The sequence below is a fragment of the Neurospora tetrasperma genome (assembly GCF_000213175.1).
Source record: "Neurospora tetrasperma FGSC 2508 unplaced genomic scaffold NEUTE1scaffold_5, whole genome shotgun sequence".
In the NCBI taxonomy this organism is placed as follows: domain Eukaryota; kingdom Fungi; phylum Ascomycota; class Sordariomycetes; order Sordariales; family Sordariaceae; genus Neurospora; species Neurospora tetrasperma.
The window spans coordinates 3,072,742-3,085,499 of NW_009799103.1; the positions used below are offsets into that span (position 1 = coordinate 3,072,742).

General features: G+C 53.3%; 4 protein-coding genes across 4 annotated transcripts; 2 read left to right on the forward strand and 2 right to left on the reverse strand.

Annotated features, from left to right (window-relative positions):
- Positions 1-275: 275 nt before the first annotated feature.
- Positions 276-3,222, reverse strand: NEUTE1DRAFT_117891 (eukaryotic translation initiation factor 3; the record flags this gene model as incomplete). The annotated part of the gene is made up of 3 exons (XM_009855249.1): positions 276-995; positions 1,062-2,607; positions 2,745-3,222. 3 exons carry the CDS (start codon positions 3,014-3,016, stop codon positions 567-569), a joined length of 2,247 nt encoding a protein of 748 aa, XP_009853551.1.
- A 911-nt stretch (positions 3,223-4,133) lies between these two features.
- Positions 4,134-6,311, forward strand: NEUTE1DRAFT_67723 (T-complex protein 1 subunit beta; the record flags this gene model as incomplete). The annotated part of the gene is made up of 4 exons (XM_009855250.1): positions 4,134-4,282; positions 4,356-4,510; positions 4,591-5,965; positions 6,025-6,311. 4 exons carry the CDS (start codon positions 4,280-4,282, stop codon positions 6,082-6,084), a joined length of 1,593 nt encoding a protein of 530 aa, XP_009853552.1.
- A 400-nt stretch (positions 6,312-6,711) lies between these two features.
- On the reverse strand, positions 6,712-7,311 carry NEUTE1DRAFT_148207 (uncharacterized protein; the record flags this gene model as incomplete). The annotated part of the gene is made up of 2 exons (XM_009855251.1): positions 6,712-7,043; positions 7,173-7,311. 2 exons carry the CDS (start codon positions 7,264-7,266, stop codon positions 6,712-6,714), a joined length of 426 nt encoding a protein of 141 aa, XP_009853553.1.
- A 3,351-nt stretch (positions 7,312-10,662) lies between these two features.
- On the forward strand, positions 10,663-12,060 carry NEUTE1DRAFT_131437 (uncharacterized protein; the record flags this gene model as incomplete). Its single annotated transcript, XM_009855252.1, has 4 exons — positions 10,663-10,675; positions 10,736-10,872; positions 11,002-11,463; positions 11,516-12,060. The coding sequence occupies 4 exons, from the start codon at positions 10,663-10,665 to the stop codon at positions 11,699-11,701; spliced, it is 798 nt and encodes a 265-aa protein (XP_009853554.1).
- Positions 12,061-12,758: the final 698 nt, after the last annotated feature.

Consider the following 12,758-nt stretch of genomic DNA (forward strand, 5'->3'; position numbering starts at 1 on the left):
TTTTCTGCTTATCGGACGCACCACAATTATGTACGATCCATTGGGATTGAAGGGGAATCATCACGAGGGGCTTGTTGGACAAGATATCATATCCACATGCTCGCTCTCCGTGCAATAGATCTCTTTGGGTTCGGTCCTTTGCGAAACACAAAGGGACCGGTTTTGTCGTTGCTCTTTAGGGGTATCAAACGATGTGGCTGGTTCACCATTACATAGTTTTTTTAAAGATCGACGAACCCTCCTTCACTTAAGCAGGATGGACTTTGGGACATTAGAAGAAGTCTGACTCCGATCTACGAAAACCAGAATGATACTAAAGCGCCAACCTAACAGCTCTTTTGGAATCCACCGCCTAGTCTACGCATGCACCGCTTTTATAACAACCAGACAGGTACAACGTAGAAAGAAGAGAGCAAAAATAAAATAAAATAAGGCCCAGAGATATGAAAGAACCCGGTTCATTTTATTCACTGTACCCTCAGATGACCTTTTCGAAAAACGGGAAAAAACGGTACGCCATGTAACTTCACAACATATCAAACTACTGCCGCCGCCTGTTCGCACATTTACTGAACGATCTCCTCGGTCTCCTCCAACACCTCCTCCATGATCTCCTCGATGACCTGCTCCTCCTGGTCGGTGGCGAGCTCGGGGGTCTTGGCCTTGATGAGGTCGGCAACGGGATCCGCCGGAAGGCCGTAGATCTCGCGCTCCTCGGCAACCTCCTGCCTGATGGCCTCGCGCCAAGCGAACCACTCCTCGAGGATGCGGCGGCGGGCCTCGACAACGGCAACGTCGGCGCTGCTGATGCGCTCGGCGTCTTCCTGCTCGAAGACCCTCGAGTACTCGCGGAGGTTGCGGCGGATGGCCTTCTGCTCCTCCTTGCTAAGGAGGGTAGCGGGGCGCGGCCTCCACTGGAACTGCTTGAACTTCTCGATAGCCTCCTCGCGCAGCTGCTCACCCTTGAAGTCATACAGATGATATCCGTTCTCCATCTGTTTTTGGTTCGTGTTAGTGATTCCTACTGCACGTCATCTTTATCGGGTGCCAATGGTACTTACAGAGTGCTTCCACGCGGAAGCCCAGGTGGCAACGAAGCGACCCGAGGGGTCCCACTCAACGTCGGTGACACCGTAGTGGTCAGCGGTGTTCATAAGCTGAAGGTTGGCGGTAAGGTCCTTGTCGGACTCGGGCTTCTCGCCCTCGAAGTCGAGGTCGTAAAAGTCGAGATCAGAGCTCTGAGTGTTGGCAACAGTGGCAACGACTACAAAGCGTCCCTTAGGCGACCAGTAGATGGCGTTGCTGTTCTTCTTCTCGAGAGTGCGGAGGTGCTTGAAGTTTCCAACAGCATTGCCCTTGGCCTTCTCAGGGCAGAAGAAAGCGACCGACGTCTTGGGGGGAACCGCGGTGGCACCGACAGGCTCGGTGGTGGTGATAATAACGAACCTGTCGCCCTTGGGCTCCCAGGCAAAGTTTATTACGGTATCCTTGATGGTGTCGACAACTTCCACAGGAACGCCCTTCTCCTTGACACGGAAAATCTCGAGAGTGGTAGCCTGAGACTTTTTGGACTTGGAGTGACGGTCAACCTTGACGCACAGGTAAGCACCCTCGGACTGCCAGTGGAGCTTGGCATCCGAGACGCTGAAGAGGTTCAGTGACCTGACAACTTGCTTGGAGGGGATACTCATCAAGCCGACTCTGGCGGGGTTGCTGCCAATCTCAGGGGTCCAGAAGCAGAAAAGTTGCTCGTAGGACTTGACACCGTCGCGCTGCACGGTGGCGGGAGCCCAGTCGAAGTCCACAACGCCCTCGATCTTGATGGCGGTCTTGTCCAACAGGTTCATCCTCGGAAGCTCGTAGACGGAAATAGACTGGCCGGGGTTCAGCCTGGCGACGTACTTGTCATCGGCAGACCACTTGAAGGCGGGCCAGGGGAACTTGGGGGCCTTCTTGGGAGCCTCGCCCTCGGCGGCGGCGGCGGGGGTGTCGAGCTGGGCGAAAGAACGAAGGGGCTTGGAGGTCTCGATATCCCAGATAACGTAGTTCTTGCCGTCGTCTTCTACAGAAAGAGCGGGGTGACCCTCCTCGGGAATCGAAATCGGCCTGTTGGACCAGGTGACAAGGTACTTTTCGTTGGGAGAGAAGGCGACAAGATTGACAAAAGGATGGGCAAAACGCCTCTGCCTAGTCCACGAGGGACCACCCCAAAGCTGAACACCCTGGGCGTGAACGGAGGTGAGGTAGGTACCGAGGGGCGACCACTGCACAAAGGTCTCGGTCCAGTGTTGACGGTCGACAACATTCTCGGGCGTTTCCTTCTCGTTGTTCCAGAAAACACCAACGGACTCTCCCCTGAACATGACAAACTGATCTCTGCCGCGGCCGCTGGGGTCGGCCATGAAGGAGCGGAGGTGCTCCTTCTCCTGGAACTCCTCGATCTTGGGAGGAGTGTACTCGTCATCGATACGGCCCTCGCGACCATAGCGGTCGACATCGGTAAGCTTGTTGACGCGGAGGGTGTGCTTCTTGTCGAGGGGGACGAGGTCGAGCTGTCTGCAGGCGGCAGCGGCCTCGGCGGGCGACGAGTACTCGACAAAGGCGAACCTACAAAATTCATATCAGTGGCCTGGTCGGCGAGCCAACATGCACACAGCATAGGGACACATCGCGGTTCGGGCGCAGCGATGGATGGCCGGTCTGTAGATGCGCATCATTTTGAAGGCGGCGGCTGTGTTGCATACCTCAGCGACTTTCCATCCTCGCCCATGGGCATGAAGATGAGGTCCTCCCGGGTCTTGCCAACAGTGTTGAGCTTCTTCAACAAGAATTTGACGAGCTTGGGTTTTTGCTCCTCGTTGACCTCGGGGAGGCCATCGACAACGACAAAGGCATCGTAGCCCTGCTCAAGCTGAACCTCGTACTTCTCGCGGATATCGGAAATGTCGACCTCATCAACATCGAAGTCATCCTCGTCGAGGTCCTCGTCGCGGAGGTGGTCGAAAGAGGGCGCCATGCTGGGCAATTAATCGGCAGTCTGTTATGCTTGGTGGGTGCCGGGAATTAGTGGTAGCTGGCGATGTACGGGTCGGGAAGGCGCCTCTGGTGGTGGTGGTGGTTGGACTTGGTGGATGACGGGATTCTGGGCTGGCCGCTTCGGATTTTTTCTGCGATGCCGCGGGTGGAACAACGTGCTGGCTTATGCGGTCGTCAGGATTATTGTGAGAATTTGTGCGCAGCGCGCAGATTGTGGTGGGGTTCAGTGAGAACGGCCAGAGAACCAGGGAAGACAGTGAGGGAAATACCCCACTTTAAGAAGCGATGATGCACGGTGATTGGCTACCCTACCAGATCCCCTCTCTCTTGAATCGCCAAAATGGGAATTTATGTCAGTGAATGCAATGATGGGGTGGATAGTTTGGAGGTTAAAGAAGAGCCTCAGATATCATGGATATTGCACAGTTGCAATGAACCCTCAGCCTGGGAAAGTTAAGTTCTCGATGCTGTCTCGGGCTGTTCTTCATCAACTTTAGGTAACTTTTTTGGCTTCCTTTTCTTTTTCACAAGAGAATGGCGGCAGGCAGTGGGCTAAGCATTGTTCGTTTGTGCACGGAACAAATATTGACCATGGCAACGTCTGTCCGCTTTCAGCAGAGTTCACAGGTTTCAGGTTGCCATCACTTTGAAGTCAAGAAAGTGGACTACAGGTGGTGGTTCGTTCCGAGTCGTTGCACCGGGCGATTCAGGTCTCATTCCCTTTGGCTTTGAGCCTCGACGGCAGTCCCCTGGGCTGGGCTCCTTCTCAAAGTGCTGGCTGCGCTGTCCACCCCTATCCACCGCCGCCGCCGCTGCCAGCCCAAAGCTCCCCTCCCCCCCCCCCCCTTTCTTCCTTCCCCACGGAAGACGTCCAAGTGGGGTCCCCTGCTGCCCACCTCAAGTGGACATTTTGTCTGTCAAAGGAGGGGCAAACGGCCTGGCATGCGAGTGACAAGCATTTTATGCCACCTGTCGCAGGCGGTGAGGTAAAGGAGGAACAGGAAGCTCTGGAATTTTGCCGTGGCCTGCCGTCCAAAAAGTGCCTGGAATTCAGAAGAGCATCATCCGTCCCGCTGCTGGCAGATTGTTGTAGAAAGGAGGCTTCGCGTTCAGGGTATCCATAACGTCCACCCAAAATATAGTACTACCAAGCTTCAATTGCTTCTTCTTCTCTTCCAACCTCAACCCCCTGTGCACCCCGTAACCCCGACCTTTTGTCTAATACTTAAGCTTCTTCTACATCATGGCAAGTTGATTTGTACCACCTTGGGTATCTTTCCGAGCTCACCGTAACTGACCAAGCGCCCGATCATCTCCAGGCCTCGTTTAGCCCCACCCAGATCTTCGAGGAGGGCACCACAGAAGAGAAGGGAGAGAATGCCCGTCTCAGCGCCTTCGTCGGCGCCATTGCTGTTGGCGACCTCGTCAAGAGCACCCTTGGTCCCAAGGGCATGGACAAGATCCTCCAGTCTGCGTATGCTTGTTCACCGAACCCCCCGCCTACATGCTTGACACGCCGCCGTCATGTGCTGACCGCACCATCACAACATCCAGCTCGACCGGTGAGATTCTAGTAACAAACGACGGTGCTACCATCCTCAAGTCTATCGCTCTCGACAACGCCGCGGCCAAGGTCCTCGTAAACATCTCCAAGGTCCAGGACGACGAAGTCGGTGATGGCACCACCTCGGTTGCCGTCCTTGCCGCCGAGCTCTTGCGCGAGGCCGAGAAGCTTGTCGACAAGAAGATCCACCCTCAGACTATCATCGAGGGTTACCGGATAGCTAGCCAGACTGCGCTCAAGGCCCTCGAGGACTCTGCCGTTGACCACAGCAGCAACCCCGAGGCGTTCAGGAAAGACCTTGTCGCCATCGCGCGCACGACACTCAGCTCCAAGATTCTTGCCCAAGACAGAGACCACTTTGCCGAGCTCGCGACCGAGGCCATTCTGCGCCTCAAGGGTTCCGCCGACCTTAGCCACATCCAGATCATCAAGAAGTCCGGTGGCAAGCTCAGCGAATCATACCTCGACGATGGCTTTATTCTCGACAAGAAGATCGGTGTCAACCAGCCCAAGCGCCTCGAGAAGGCCAAGATCCTTATCGCCAACACATCGATGGATACCGACAAGGTCAAGATCTTTGGTGCGCGCGTCAAGGTCAACTCTACCAGCAAGCTCGCTGAGCTCGAGAAGGCCGAGAAGGAGAAGATGAAGGCCAAGGTTGAGAAGATCAAGGCGCACGGCATCAACTGCTTCATCAACAGGCAGTTGATTTACAACTGGCCCGAGCAGCTGTTCACCGATGCCGGCATCATGTCGATCGAGCATGCCGATTTCGATGGCATTGAGCGCCTTGCTCTCGTTACCGGCGGTGAAATCGCTTCTACCTTCGACCACCCGGAGCAGGTCAAACTTGGATATGCCGACTTGATTGAGGAGATTATTATTGGCGAGGATACCCTTATCAGATTCTCCGGCACGGCTGCCGGCCAGGCCTGCACTGTCGTTCTCCGTGGTGCTACCGATCAGTTGCTTGACGAAGCCGAGAGAAGTTTGCACGACGCTCTTGCCGTTCTTTCACAGACCGTCAAGGAGTCCAGGACAACATTGGGTGGTGGATGCGCTGAGATGGTTATGGCCAAGGCTGTTGAGGGTGCTGCTACTCGGGTTGAGGGCAAGAAACAGACCGCTGTGTCTGCCTTCGCCACTGCTCTCAGGCAACTGCCTACCATCCTGGCCGACAACGCTGGTCTGGATTCTGGTGACCTTGTTGCCCGTTTGCGCAAGGCCATCTATGACGGTCTGACCACCTATGGTTTGGATCTCATGACACCAGGAGGCGGTATCGCCGATATGAGAGACTTGGGTGTTATTGAAAGTTACAAGCTCAAGAAGGCTGTCGTTTCTTCGGCCAGTGAAGCCGCTGAGGTATGTAATCCCTTTTCTTTGATCGATACGGTCCCAAGCTTGCTAACCATCGTGAATAGTTGCTTCTGCGTGTGGACGACATAATAAGAGCGGCCCCCAGGAGGCGGGAGAGGCACTAAACTTGTACTTTTTGATGGACGAGGAGAGTTGATGGAGAGCAGACTATGTAAATGACCTTGAGCATAGCAGTGCTGAATGCTTGATGGTGTGTGGTCTCGCCGTCCCAATACTAGCCCGACCTTTGATTCTTGTTGATGTCAGACCACGATGTCATGCCGTGCGCCAAATGAGGCCACAACTGATATAGCAGAGACCTAAAACTAATAACCACGCCATCTCATGTCTGCCGCCTAACTTGACTACCAAGTCTTTCATCGTGTATGTAATATCATTTCTTATGTCTGTGACGGAGTGAGATCTACCAATCGTCCATTCAGATGCATACCGACATTACCTCATTCAACGTTATTCGACGATACATCAGGGAAGGAGTGTCATATTCTCATGATTGACAGCGTTAGGAACACACTTCCTACAGCTTCTGGTAGGAAACCCCCCTCTAATCCTCCATTCGACCCCCCCTTCAAATACTTCATCCCAACCTGACCTAGGCACCTATCCCCTTGTAACAAAAACTCCCCACTGAAGAGAATTCCACCCTCCTTCATCATCTCCAGCATAGCAACCCCCATCCCGAACCACACCAAACATGAACTAAGTAGGTTCAGTTGTTTTCCAACGAAGCCTCAAGCCAAAACCCCCGCCAACCTCTCCTTCAACAAGCGTCCAATCACCTCGGGATCCGGCCCCTCGGCCCCCGCGGCGACCATATCCTCCCGCGTGAGTCGGACGAACTTGATGTCTGGGTTCTTGGCCAGCACCGCTTCTTTGACTTGCTCGGCGTCCGAAGGGGACACGCCGCCGCCGAAGATGATGGCCTTGGGCACCTTGAGGTCGGCTGGGGTGGCGGCCGTGGCGTTGGAGCCGAGGTTCGACGAGGGGAGGTGGGAGAAGGTGCCGGTGCAGAGAGGGGGGAGTTCCGAGAGGGAGGTGGAGAGGGTGAGGGTTGTGTGGACGACTAGTAGGGGAGGGGAACGGGGTGGTTAGTTTGAGAGAAACTGAGCAGGAGGTGGAAGTAATTGTGGATGTAACGATGGCAATGGGTGTGGACGTGGTGGAAAGGGTATGGGGATGGGGATGGACGGACCGTCATATTCTGGAAGGAGCTTTTCGCGAATGGCTTGAGCGACCTCGGGGTTGTTGCCGAAGGAAGCGATGGGGATTGCGGCGGCGGTGGACATGATGATAGCTAAGTAGTGAGTTGTACTTGGGGGTATAGCTTTAGGTTGGTGGGATTGTTCCTATAATTCTGTGCTTCGTCTGCTAGAGAAGATGATGCGCAAGCCTAGGTACTTGGGATAGGAATATCGTGGGGATTTATATATTTGCTTTACTCGAGATCCATTTCTGCGGACCATGACTGGAGCTCTCCTTCTAGTTGTGAGTGAGGCTTGAAAAGCCGTCGTTGTTCCCGTCGTTGTGTATGTCGGACAATCTGTAACGATTGTCACCGGTGACCGAAGTCCCGGACCAAGGAAACAGCTGCAACGAACTGTCTTAGACAGCAAATACTACTTACAGGTACTGCGAATTGCTTGGCTGCTTCAGTAGTATTTTGGGGAAGGTTCGAAACCTTTGGTTTGGCGGAGAGCGGGACATGATAAAGACCGAATCGGGACGATGGGATGATTCCGGGGACCGGCATGGAGGAGGCCCAGCCCGGAGCTTCATCAAGACCTCGTCACCGAACGGAAGGCAGATTGCTGCGCCGTAGTAGTAATCACGAACAAGACTACCAATTGTTCTCTCCCCTTGAGATACCACGCTTCGCCTTGAGTCCGTCGTGCCGTGGGGTAATCCGCTGATGGATTCGGGAGTCCGGAAACACAGCATTGTTTAGTCGCCTGAAGCCGCGTAAGTCGTGGAAATCCTTGTCTTCTAGAATTGATTCTGGTCTTCTTGTGTAATTTGGATGCATACGGGCCATGTAGTCAAATGGTGGATGAATTGTCCTTGACACCGACTGGAGGAGCTGTATGTGAAACATGGCTATGTTGTGCGAAGATTCACCGCAAAATATGCTCGAGTATTAATAGAGTTTTGTGATGAAGGGACGGCACGTTAGACGAGCGCGCGGATCCAGTCTTGCACGGAATAATGACAATGTCAGCTCAAATGTACCAATCCGGGATTTCGGGTGAGGGAGATGGAAACACTTTCTACAAGAACGCAGAGAAGAAGTCTTCCTTCCGTTTCTTCTTGGTCGGGTTGTTTGACATTGATCTCATTGGCGACCAGGCTCGGTCCCGAGATGGTGGCTATCCACGCCCATTCTCGTAGTAAGTAGGACATGAGGCTCGTGTCGCATCAGGCGAGAAAAGACTGGCTAAAAGTCCTCCAGTAGTACATAGGGTGGAAAGGGTTCCCAGCTGAGATGAAATTGTCTGGAATGCCACTCGTCTTTCGCTCTATATACATTATGGACTCTTGGTATCGCATTTGTTTAGCAACAAGAACTGAACACGACAACTTGATGTCACGGGAGTGCATTATGCAGGTCGTTCCTAACCTCTTCCTCTCCTCTATGAAAATCCTTGTATTTGCAGCCTTGCTGATAGGTACCTCTACACGGATATATCACTGCATCACCATCCACGCTCTGCGAAGTTCCAGGAGAGCTTTCTCTTGTCTCTCCCCATCCTCCTTCCTCAGCGCAAGACATTGTTTTAGATATCCCACGCCGCACTGAACTGGGGATGTTCCAGCATATCATACTCATTCAACTCGGTATTGGAGTTCTGAATCAACACTCGTCCCTGCATCTAGACTTGGCCATCTAACATTCCAGTCTACTTTACATCTTGGAGCCTTTTGCGTACGACGGGCCACTTGGCAACGATACTCTTTCTTATTCTAAGCGTAAACTTTGCGATATGCCTAGTCTGGTTGATGCGGATTGTCGAGTGCCAACTGAGCAAAGGTGGTGGGTGACGTCGATATTCATCCCAAGAGAGTGAATAGGCGTGGTGGGTTGACCGACTGAGATGTATCGATTGAGATTCCCTTCGGATTCCCTTCCCACGACTGACCATGGATCGTCCAAAACAGCAATGGACGAGGGAGATACAAAGGCTAGGTAGACCAAATCACGTAGGGGAAGGGGTTCCATAGCATCTCTCGTCCCTATCATTCCATGGTGCCATCCAGATCGACATTGTTACGTAGAGTGATCACACATAATCAAGTCGACTCTCCCTCCATTGTGTAAGTTGGACGAAAGAGGAAAGTCTTAGGAGTTGTTAGACGAAGGGTCCTCCGGCGGCATTGAACACTGGCTTCCGCATCACGTGGCTGCCCGCATTCCGGCCATCGGCCACCGGCGTGGAGATTTGCGGCAGCGCGAACTGAGAGCAAGTGGTGGGCAATTCGGTCTGCTGATTGGCTAGAAATGGGATCGCCGCTCTGAACACCACCCCACTTTCCTTCCATCTCAGACGAGCCGGGACGGCAGACGGAACCGTAGGTGGGGCCCTTGAAGCTAAGTGTGGAACCAATCACCGTCGCAAATCAGCCACAAAGCAGCCTCACTTCTTCCGGTTTTGGCGGACAGTTGGCGGACCGTGGACCACCAACACCGCGACCGACCTCACTGGACTGAGACTCCCGGACGCCGCCGCAAGACACTGCCTGCAATGAACTGAACAGAAGACCGCGACGGCAATGTCACGGTAAAGGAATCGCATCTCTCAGCTAGAACTCCACTCCAGAACTTGTTCAGGTACCTGAGGTCATCGTGCGCTTCCATGCTTGGGCTGGCCATCTGCATCGGAAGAAGAAACTGCTGAATCTGCAATTCGCTGCTTGTGCGCCTACACGTCTCGAGGCTCAACTCAACACCTTCTCTCCACCGTACGCGATCGCAGGCATCACACAACCGCATCGCATCGCAGCATCCCTACTCTATACCTGTCACATCAGGGCACCCGGCATATACTCGACACAATTGAGCCGGCAGGACGTGGCCTTTTTTTATATTTCTTTTTTTCTTCTTCCCTCCGCTCCAACTCCCGAGGTTTGAACCAATTCTGTCGTGTCTTGGATGATTCGATCATCCATCACTGATCGGTCACTCATCCTTTCCCTTTTCGCGACCAACTCGTAGCGTATCATCATCTTCACCGGCTTTTGCTCCAAGCGCCCCTACTTGAGCGACAAACCTAACCTGCTACTTTGCGCTTCTTGTCCGGTATCTTGAGCGTCCTGACCCCCCAGCTGTTCAAACCGCGGCCCATACGCATCCTGTCTTTCAAGTCCAAATTCGGACAGCAAAGAACGGCCATTCTGTTGTCGCGTTGAAACAAAGTCAGCTGTCGCGCCCGCAAACTTCCTGCTTTGTTTAACTAGGCCACAGTCGGCGACCTGTTAATCGCAGCTGTTTACTTTCCTTCACCCAAGAATTATTCCTACCCGAACATCTCGTCAGGGCGGAAGCTATTCCATCCACTGAAGCTACCAGCCCTTACATCATCTGCCAGCCCAGCTTCAGTTTAGAACACCACAAGGTTCTAGTGGACACCGCACCCAATCATCCCCAATTTCTCCCGTCAGTGGATGTATTGTGCTACACCACCGGCAACATGTCCGCGCAATGTAGGAATATCGCCCAAGCTTGTCTCCCCTACCGAATGGAACTATGCTAACTCGGTCTAGTTACTCCCGAGGAGGAGGCGACCTACGCCCGCGTCATCGATGAAATTCTCGAAACTGCCGACCTCGATACAATTTCTCGCAAGGCCATTCGGCAGAAAATGGAAGCGGCCATAAACAAGGATCTAAGTGACCAAAAGGTCAGTGCTAAAGCCCGCCTTGTCTGCTGCATTGGCTTGCTGCTTCTATTTGAAACCCCAATGCTCTCCTAGCACTCTCCCCGGTTTCGGTTGTTCGATCAGCTGCTGATAGTTCTGGACTCCGTATAGCATGCCATCAAAGGCTTGATAGAAGCCCGATTCGACGCCGCGCAAGCACGCAAGGCTGCCCAAGAGCCAACACCCGAAGAGGCGACTCCCGAGGCGACTCCTGATAGCGACGAAGATGACGCTGCTACCGATGGCGAGATCGAGATCCGGCCTAAGAAGCAACAAAAGCGCGAAAGCTCAGAGGATGCCGACGCTCGCCTGGCTGCCGAACTCCAAGCGCAGGAGAATAAGCTCTCTCGCGGACCCCGAACACGAGGTGGAGGCGCAGCCAAGGTGACCAAGAAGTCCAAACCCAAGGCCAAGACACCAAAGAAGAAGAGCGCAACACGGGTCAAGTCCGACGACGATAGTGACATGGAGCCCGAAGAGGTGGAAGGGACCAAGAAGCGCAAGGCCGGTGGCGGTTTCCAGAAGCCCTTCAACCTAAGTTACCCTCTCCAGGAAGTTTGCGGAGAAGCTCAGGTTGGTGGTCATTGTCCAATAGGCCGTGAACAGAAAATTAACCTCATCACAGCTCTCACGCCCACAGGTAGTCAAGAAACTCTGGGAGCATATCAAAGCGAACGAGTTGCAGGATCCCAGCGACAAGAGACAGATTATTTGCGACGAAAAACTTCAGGCGGTATTCAAGCAGAGCTCAATCAACATGTTCCAAATGAACAAGCTCCTCGGCAACCAGCTGTATCCGATTGAAGAGTAGAATTCCACGTTCTGATCTGGGATGAAAGGGCTCCTCCCGTTGGTATTGGGTCATTGGGGACTAGGCAGTAGGCTGGGCGTGCATGGCGTCATTGGAAAATCTCTGGGGCTTCGGAACTACTAGTATACCACAGTACGTCTCGTTTTCATGGTTTGAGGGTTGATAGGAGAGAGGTGTATGAAAGGGATAGCGCATTTTCTCGGTTTTTTCTATTTGCTGGGTTTGTCTTTGAGACTATCTCAGGGGCGCAAGGGGGGTTTCTCTTACCCCAGTCATACCAATTTGGAGGCAGACACAGGTTATGAGTAGGTCGGAAGGGTTACTCGTCGGTTAGGTTAACGTGCCTCGCTTATAGCGTGCACTCAACCGACAAGTAGGAAGAGGAAGAACGGTGACCGAGTTTGAGTCATCCCTATCACCAGCGGTCGACGGCTGGGTAGGGCTGCTCGTTCTGGTGTCAAACTTTCTTTCTGGAGAATGGAGGTGCATATCCTCATCAGCTCATCTCTTAGCATTTTATGGTGGTGTTTAGTATCATGGTGACCTACCATAGGGAACGGGAAAACAGGCATGGCGAGACGTCAGCGATCTTTCTCCTTTGTGTCCGTACTTGAGAAATACAGCAGTCCTTCTCACATGCACTTCCAATGTCACCATAAGGCTGAAGCCGATAGCCAGTCACTTAAAAAGGGGACTGCAGGGTATGTTATGTACTAATTGCCCCTATACGGTCGCCATAGTCAAGCATGCCAAGAAAGATTCGCCGTAACCAACAAGATGTCGGCACCGCCGTTACATTTACGGCATAAATCAGAATGAATCATTCTCCATGCGAGAGGCCAGATAATGCAAATCCGGGGAGTGACTCCCCGACGCTCGTTGCCGAGCAGTGTAGTCTCGATCGAATCGGCCAATGCCATCGAAGCTGAGCCACTCCGTCATGGACCTGAAGATCGCCAAACAGATACTATGCGCTAACTACCCCTGCCCAGCCACTGTTCTGTTTGGCTCAATTTCTGGTAGGATTGGTATCCGGTACGAACCGAGCATCGTGGAG